The sequence below is a fragment of the Semicossyphus pulcher genome, unplaced genomic scaffold (assembly GCF_022749685.1).
Source record: "Semicossyphus pulcher isolate SPU_LCO1_2020_fin unplaced genomic scaffold, fSemPul1.0.p SCAF_14, whole genome shotgun sequence".
Taxonomy (NCBI): domain Eukaryota; kingdom Metazoa; phylum Chordata; class Actinopteri; order Labriformes; family Labridae; genus Semicossyphus; species Semicossyphus pulcher.
This window is the reverse complement of record NW_027211648.1, coordinates 18750048-18758996: the sequence shown is the minus strand read 5'-3', so window position 1 is coordinate 18758996 and position 8949 is coordinate 18750048. Positions and strand designations below refer to the sequence as shown.

Below are 8949 nucleotides of genomic sequence, written 5' to 3'. Positions count from 1 at the left end.
ATGCCACCTACATATTGATATGATAGCCTTAAATAACCTTACCTTTCAAGTATATTTTGCTGATAATCATGTATAGCCTAATTAAAAATAAATAAAAATAATTATATTCTCTCTTTCAGATAAGTTATTTTAGATACTGTAACAAAAATCTATAACATTTATCACCGGAATTCCTTTGTAAAATAACATATAAATCCAATCTCATCTTATTTTTCTTCAGTCTCATTACCAATAACCTTCTCTCATTCTTACACTATTGACAGTACATAATAACATGCTCTCAGAGCGCTTCCTTGTGATTGTATTTTTATTTTGAAATCACCGGAAGTGGGTGTGTTGCTTTTACAGCTCGGTGTTATAAGAGCTCATCTGTAGCTTTGTGGCTAGGCTGGCAGTAGGTTGTTTTCCTGATAGCCGCCCGGGGTTCCCACTCGTCGCCGCTGCAAAATCGGTCATTACGGCGGCACTACAGACGGACTTTAGGTTACAGGTTTGTTTTTCTTTATTTGATGAAAACATGTATCTTTTAGCAAGCTGTAACGTCACGCTTCGTATCTGTCAGCCATGTTACTGTATATCAATCAATGATGCAGCTAGCCTCAGTAACCGTGTTTATTTTTAGCAGCTAACCTTCGCTGACTGCAGAGCAATGGACCTGAGATCTGGGCCCTGTTTGTTTGCTGTCGTAGAAAATTATTCACGACGCGATGGTGACATTAACGTCGATGTTAAAAATTATACCTTTGGAATTTGTGCTTGAAAATCAAAGCTGTTGTTGGGCTTTAACACTGTTGATAGCTAGCGCACGAGCTGTCTACTGTTGTGAAGCTAAGAGGTAGCTATCGAGTTTATCCTCCATTCAGAAATCCAGACAGGGCCACAGTAAACAAACTAACCCTGAACCTTGTTGTCATTAAATGCACAATTGGCCTGAGGTTAATTTAACATGTTTATGCCCCCTATCCAGTCAGGCTGGTTAACTTTCAGCAGCTTTAGCAATGGATTAAAAAGATGATTCCTCTCTAGCTTGCCTCACAGTATATTGCTAACAGCTACTACAAAACATCCCTGAACGCATCGCCCCGCCAAGGCATGTATCAATCACGCGTGCGGTAATCACATCATAATGCACGGGCTTTTGTTTAGTTTGCTTTTCACACTTGTAATCTCACAGGCAAATTGACAAGTGGTTTATTTCCAGGATTTACAGTATTTCCACTTCTCACATTTCAGTTAATATGAAATGTCCACTGAATCAGTAGCCTTTTAAAAATGACAATGCACTGACATGTGGATTCCTGCTCACAGATGGACCAGCAGGACCAGTCCTATATGTTTGCCAGTCTGAAACGGCCTCATTCAGAGCAACTGCTGCAAGGCCTCCAGCTCTTGCGGCAGGATCACGAACTATGTGACATTGTCCTGCGTGTGGGTGATGCCAAGATCCATGCCCACAAAGTAGTGCTGGCCAGCATTAGCCCATACTTCAAGGCCATGTTCACGGGTAATCTGTCAGAAAAGGAGACCTCTGAGGTGGAATTCCAGTGCATTGATGAGACTGCCTTACAGGTATGCTCTTAGCCAGCAAACACCTTTTAAACTGTGCTGATTAACTGCTGTACCATAGCTATTGTTTATGTGACGTTTTTACTCTTTCTCTTGCAGGCCATCGTTGAGTATGCCTACACCGGCACTGTGTTTATCTCCCAGGAAACAGTGGAATCTCTGCTACCGGCTGCCAACTTACTGCAAGTTAAGCTAGTACTTAAGGAGTGTTGCTCCTTTTTAGAAAGCCAGCTTGATGCTGGAAACTGTATAGGCATCTCCCGCTTTGCAGAGACATATGGCTGTCATGAACTGTGCCTGGCTGCAACTAAGTTTATCTGTGAGAACTTTGAGGAGGTTTGCCAGACTGAGGAGTTTTTTGAATTGACAAGAGCTGAGTTGGATGAAATTGTGTCCAATGACTGCCTTAAGGTGGTCACAGAGGAGACTGTGTTTTACGCTCTGGAGTCGTGGATCAAATATGATGTAACTGAGAGACAGCAGCATCTGGCTCAGCTGCTGCACTGTGTCCGCCTTCCTCTCCTCAGCGTCAAATTTCTCACTCGCCTATATGAAGCCAACCACCTTATACGAGATGACCACGCGTGCAAGCACCTGCTCAACGAGGCCCTCAAATATCATTTTATGCCTGAGCATCGGCTCTCCTATCAAACTGTGTTGTCGGCACGGCCCAGGTGTGCCCCCAAGGTGCTGCTGGCAGTAGGAGGCAAGGCTGGACTGTTTGCAACATTAGAAAGGTAATACAGATAATATCTGGATAATAATTGTAAGCACTACTTAAAATGCAACTTGTCAAGTTCTCTGCTGTACGTGCCTCTTTATGTTCTGTGTTTAAAAACAAACTAACTGGATAATATCCATCCTTCTCTTGCAGCATGGAAATGTATTTCCCTCAGACAGACTCATGGATAGGACTGGCCCCTCTAAGCGTACCCCGATATGAATTTGGAGTAGCAGTGCTGGACCACAAGGTGTACGTGGTGGGAGGCATCGCCACACACATGAGACAGGGCATTAGCTATCGGAGACACGAGAGCACAGTGGAGAGCTGGGACCCCGAAAGCAACACCTGGTCCACTGTGGAGCGTATGGCTGAGTGCCGCAGCACACTGGGGGTGGTGGTCCTGGCTGGCGAGTTGTACGCCCTCGGAGGCTACGACGGCCAGTATTACCTCCAGTCGGTGGAGAAATATGTCCCCAAGTTGAAGGAGTGGCAGCCTGTGGCACCCATGACAAAGTCCCGTAGCTGCTTTGCCACGGCTGTGCTGGATGGCATGGTGTACGCGATAGGAGGCTACGGCCCGGCACATATGAACAGGTAATACACATTGTTTTAACCTGTGAAGCTCTTTTGGATGTTTTGGGCTGTTGATTAATTGTCATGGGAACTTTTGAGGAACTGAGGGACTTTTTTGGACACTTCTTATTGTGTATCAAAACTTTAAATCCTGCACAATTCAGACTGCAGCAGGTTTACTGGGTAGGTGACATGAAGATTGATAACTTAATCTTGTTCAGCAGATTACCCAATATTTAACAAAGCACAAAATAATTCAAAATCTTCACTTTACTTTTCTTTTAAATGTTACCTCTTCCCATAAAGTGCCTGTATAATGTAAAGAAAGCTACTTGGGATTAAAACATGCAGCTAAACTTTCTATTTTTCTACAGATGCCGTGTAATGTTTTGAGCTCTTCCACACCTGTTTTTTTTAAATACTCTTTGATCTCCTAACTTGACTTTCTCTCTCAGGGTCCTGTTAGATATTTAGTAGAACTTGCAATCAGGTGAAGGATGTCAAGTGTTGCTGAGAAAACGGTCAGGGCCCTGTTAATGAGTCAAGAGGAGTAAAAACAGAAGTGGCTGCTAAAGTTTCATTGAGAGGGTGGCTGACAGTGTGCTGCTGCTGCTGGTTAGACCTCTGTTGTTGCTGTGGATCTCTAGAGAGCAGTGTCTCTGTTGCTTGTTTCCTTGACTCCCGAAACCCCTCAGGAGAATGTGTTTGGACAGAGAATCTTTGGGGACTATTTTTTTCTTTCAGTTCTCAGTGGATTATATGTTCCTGCATGCTGAAAAACAATCCCAGATTGCAGGTGTTCCCGTTACTATCAAGAGGTTTGTTTGAGTCATGTCAAATTGGGTTATTCACCACCGCCATTGATGGCCTTTATTACTTGTTGTATTAGGTGTGTGTTATCAAACCAGCTTCACTGTTGTCCTCTTTCCACCTTGAAATAACTCTTTAAATATAACTAAATATCGATCTAATTAAGCACTTTATTTTTCAATTAAATGTTGCGTGTAAAGTAGGTTTACACTCCTGAAATGCATCTTTTGAAAGAGTACGTGGTGCTCAGTACTTGCAATACTCCCGACAATATTTAAAAGCTTACCACATTTTTGTATAGACTTTCCACTATTTTAAACGATTGTTTCAGCACTCTTAAAGTAAAATAAAAAACGTGTCTTATTCTGCATTAAGGTGGGTTCTCTATAGCAGGGGTTCCCAAACTTTTCCATGCCAAGGACCCCCAAACAGCATTAGCTTCTGGCCGGGGACCCCCAAACCCACAGACAATGCTACAAAATATGCTCCTTCGGTCTATTTGTTGTCAAAAATCTGTCAATTTTGCGCTAGCTAGCTACACGCAAGCTTGAGGAGCAGAGCAGCTTGATAACAACCGCCATGTCTACACAGATTATGACGTTGTCATGCCGAATTTGCAGCTGAATTTGAGAATCTGAGATTACGGCAGTTTACGCGTTGTACGGTTCAGGACAAATGGTTATTATTATAAAAATAAATTTATTTTTTTTTTGCATTTTTTTTTCCTTATCTTCCCTCCAGTTTTCTGAGGCCCCCCCAGTGCCCCCTGGCGGCCCCCACTTTGAAAACCACTGCTCTATAGGATCTGCAGAGGCCTTTAGATTTAATCAGTTTTCATTTGGACTTTTTAAAACCTTGTGAGGGTTTTTATTAACCACACTGCATCTGTTTCACAGTGTCGAGCGGTACGACCCCAGCAAGGATGCCTGGGAAATGGTAGCCCCCATGGCAGACAAGAGGATCAACTTTGGGGTAGGCGTCATGCTCGGCTTCATATTTGTGGTCGGAGGACACAACGGAGTGTCGCACCTGTCCAGCATCGAGAGGTATGATCCACATCAGAACCAGTGGACGGCATGTCGGCCAATGAATGAACCGCGCACTGGTGAGTTTGCCTCATAATTAAAGATATAATCTCAAAGATTTCAGTTTCCTTCTATTTGGCATAACCTTATGATGATAAACGGCAACTGTGGGAATATGCTTCCCAGATAACCAGACGTCCACGGTTGGCTCCCTTTGTAACGGTTGTAACTCTTGATTTTCCTCGCTGACGGTCGCTTTCCTGTTTAGACTGTTTGCCTTCATCTGAGCGTCAAATTTGTTTCTCTTTCTTTAGTTTTTACTTATTTTTGAAGTTGTCTCTGTAGTCATCGACCTTTTCTTTGTTTGTTCAGCCATAGTAGATTACTGTTTACTCGCAACACTTGCAGAGACTGTAAAAGCAGCCACTAACTGGGCGCCGCTTGTGATTTTTTATTTTTTTTTCCCTTGAATGTCGCCACAGACACCTAGTCCATAATAATACTATATACTACAAATGCAAAGGCTTTCATCAGTGGGCCATAGGCTCAATCACCATTGTGTTACCTCATGCAGAGATAAATAGTGACTTAAAAATCTTCGAGATTATTACTTTTAAGCTACATCTCCCATTTGTAGCGTTTAGAAATGCCTCCTTTATAACTGTTACATGTGTTGCAGGTGTTGGCTCTGCCATCGTGGACAACTACCTCTATGTAGTGGGTGGTCACTCCGGGTCATCCTACCTGAACACTGTCCAGCGTTATGACCCTATCTCGGACAGCTGGTTGGACTCGAGCGGCATGATGTATTGCCGTTGCAACTTTGGTCTGACCGCCCTTTGACCCATGGCCCAGCCTGCTAGGACCCCATGAGAGAACTTAGACACAAAGACGTTCCTTTTTAGTTGTCTCCTCCTCCTTCCCCACATTCATCCTACAGATGCAGGGGAGCACTGCACACTGACGTGAACACCAGAGGAGAGCGAGCCTGCTGGTTGGATGGATGCGCCTGGCTAGCTGGCCGGCTAATGGGGACCACGGGCCTGGTAGCAGAGATGCGAAAGAGCTGCAAAGTCGTGGGGAAAAGCGAGGAAGATGATTGGACAGTTGTTGTCAAGCGCCATGAAGACGACTGCTCTACCGCTGCTGGACCACAATGAGGACTCTGAGCCATTTCCCAGAGGATTGTGGGAGAAAACTTGTCACTTTTGTTTTGAAATTCTGATGTTAGCAGACATTGTTTTTTGTTTTCCTCCATGCCATTAATTCTGTTTAACACCTTTTTTTTAATTTCCCTGCTGCAACTGGAACCATGTGTTCAAGTTTTGTAGAACACCGCAGTTCGCTGGTGTATTTGTATGAATATGTGGTTTTTGGCCATGTAGCGTGTGTGTCCGTGTGTATGCTCGAGGGGTACATGCATGTCAAGTAGGATCGTTTGTTTCGGTACGTGTCTGCGTGCAGACCTGATGCTCGGGCTGAGCAACGCAGGAGTTCTGCATCCAAATCAGTGCTTCACAAAAAAGAGAAAAGTTTCAATCTTTATATTTTCTCAAAAAGGGCTGCCTTTTTCTCTCCTGTAAATAGTCTAAATGAAATATATAGATATGAATATATCCTCTAGTGCATTGCCTGTAAATGTTTTTCTGCACTGGGTCACTAGTGTGTGTATGTTTGGACGTGTGTTTAGTTCGATTCCAAGGGTCATTGATGAGTTCTCCTGAGAGTGTTTGCCACTAGTCTCTGCTTCATCTTTGGAGCCATTAAACGTCCCCCTGTTACAGCTTCTGTTACATCTTCTTAAGGTCAGGTCATGAACTTGCTACTCTTCACAATAGTTGAAATCGACCTTGGCCCTCTTTTCACCCTTTGGTCTGTACACAATACCAACTGGTGCTATATTTAGGATTCAGGATTCAGCCGTTTGTCTGTGTTGCCTCACACAATTAGGTCAATCTCTGTTCAGCCTCTGCTACATTAATGTGTTATTTGGTGTTTATGTGCATCAAATTTAATGGCCCCAAATCATGCAATAACAAAGAGGAACACCTGTTCAAACTGTATGAAAATTAGCATCATGTAGGTTATTTTTTTTTAGTGTATACTGGTTAGCATTCCTCATCTCCTACATTGTCCATGTTGCAGGATACGAGCATGCTTTGTTATCCTATCAATGCCTGTTACCACATACATTGTCACTCTCTTAGCTACGAACTAGACTTGTTCTGCCTGTGATTGGGCCTGACACCTGCTCTTTACACTCGCCACCAAACATGTGATTGTCATGTGCCCTCAGTCTTGCTTGCAGGCTCAGGTATGCGGTAATCCGTTCACAGCTTCATGCGAAGTGCCAAAACATGACTTTTTCTGCGTCTTTCCCTCCTCGAGTGCTAGAAGCAGCTTCCCTTTGTGTGCCACAGTTAAAACATTTTGCCCTCATTGCTAATGTATTAGCATCACATCTTCCATGCGGTCATATGAATGGATGATACAGCACCAAGGGCTGTGCCAGAAAACTCAGGCCATGTTGAAACTGTCACCTGTTCTGTGTCCTGGGAGGAAAAAACGGTGTGTTCCCACGGGTGCGTCTGACTCCAGGCTTGCTGAGGGTGTTACTTGGCTAACAGCTAACGGACAGGTCAAGCAATGCACAGCAATAGAGGGGGCACTAGACTAGGAAAGGCTAGGTGTGGTGTGTCTTGTTGAGTCACTGTTAATGTTCAAGTCTAGTTTGAGTTGCTTGCACTGACGTTTGCACACAAGTGGAAACTTTAACCAAGCTCTGCATTGCACTTACCAAACTATTTGATACATATTGTAATTTGTACATACGTTTTGATTTAGGATAATGGCATTTAGATAATGCAATAAGACTTCTGTTCTCTCTGTGGATGAGTATGTTTTGTGTTTGTCTCTTTAAAAAGCCAAGGCATCTCATGTTGCTGTAACAGAACCTCACACAGCATGTCTGTTGATTCACACTGTTGGCTGGTTACGTAGACGTCCAATGAAACATCAAATGGTACCATTGACTTTGCTTCATCCCACAAGGCGTCTTGTGTTGTCTTTTTGTTGTGCATGCTTGTTACTTTTTACAAGGCTTGTGTTATTTAAGCAGATTCAGACAGATTGCTAATAAATTTATGGCCAAATTTGATGTTAAAAAAAAAAAAAAGTTTTCAGAACTTACAAGTAAACACTAGACGGGACAGGTGCTCTTCCACTTTACTCTTGTACTCTAAGCTTGATGTGTTAAATACTATGGAACCAATACTACAGCCAGGAACTTAAATGACATTTGCCTTTCAAATCGATCAGCGTGTCACTGGTGAGACATCTAGTTGGATGCAGATAGTTTGCATCACCAACATAAAGTACTTTCCTTTGGATTTCTGCTTTATTTTGAAAGTGTCACGCATGAGCAACCCGAGCGTACTTTTGCAAATATGTCATTTTATTTTAGAAAGGTGTGAATGACTTTATTTTGTATTTATGATTATAATTTGTGTTGTTTTTTTGTTGTGTAACCTGATTTTGCCGACTTATTGTGTTCCGTCTATTGTACTAGACTTTGTTGGTCACTTAGCCACAGCACAAATCACGCAGGCGTAATTCTGTGCTGCTGCCATGATACATCCAGCATCAATGTTGTGTAAATGTAACGACTTCTGAGGTGAATACTAACTACTACTTTAGTGAATTTTGGAGATACGCTGATGAAAATCTGCAAACGTGAATCTGCAAAATGAAGGGATGTTAAAAAATTGAGTTTGTACGCATTTTTATTACGGCCTAACCAATGTCATGTTTTTGCCACCACTCTCACCAAAGTGCTTGTTCAAAGAAAGCAGATGGATGATTAACACCTGGTCTGCAATGGGCTGCCACTCTAATGTTTGTGTCTGAAAGAAAAAATCTTATGAAACTGATGTCAATGTTAGCCAAATGACCACTCTGCTTCTTTTACATTTCCCATCGTGTGTCTGAAATAAGGTGATGATCTTGAATTTTATATCCTGTGGATTAATACTGGAAGTACAAGATAACCTTAGGTGTAGAAACCGTAGCTTTTCACATTTGATCATGTTTTGATTGAAGACATTTTACATACATTTAAGTCCGTTTGTGTGGTGCAGTTGTACCCAGTTTAAAATAAATGCCTGCCTTATAAGGTACTGTCTGCTTTTATGTGGCTCTTGTTATACCCATCCATGCAACTGCAAAAGTACAAAATAAACCATTACAAATGTA

General features: G+C 42.6%; 1 protein-coding gene across 1 annotated transcript; it reads left to right on the top strand.

Moving 5' to 3' along the window:
• Window positions 1-407: 407 nt before the first annotated feature.
• Window positions 408-8947, top strand: LOC138591426 (kelch-like protein 28). The gene is made up of 6 exons (XM_069662020.1): window positions 408-490; window positions 1309-1569; window positions 1666-2303; window positions 2441-2884; window positions 4570-4778; window positions 5378-8947. The coding sequence occupies exons 2-6, from the start codon at window positions 1309-1311 to the stop codon at window positions 5539-5541; spliced, it is 1716 nt and encodes a 571-aa protein (XP_069518121.1). The 5' UTR covers window positions 408-490; the 3' UTR covers window positions 5542-8947.
• Window positions 8948-8949: the final 2 nt, after the last annotated feature.

Coding starts and splice junctions, on each gene's coding strand:
- LOC138591426 (XM_069662020.1), top strand. CDS start 1,309: ATGGACCAGCAGGACCAGTCCTATATGTTTGCCAGTCTGAAACGGCCT. Junction 1,570..1,665: donor TTGATGAGACTGCCTTACAG/GTATGCTCTTAG, acceptor TTTCTCTTGCAG/GCCATCGTTGAGTATGCCTA. Junction 2,885..4,569: donor GGCCCGGCACATATGAACAG/GTAATACACATT, acceptor TCTGTTTCACAG/TGTCGAGCGGTACGACCCCA.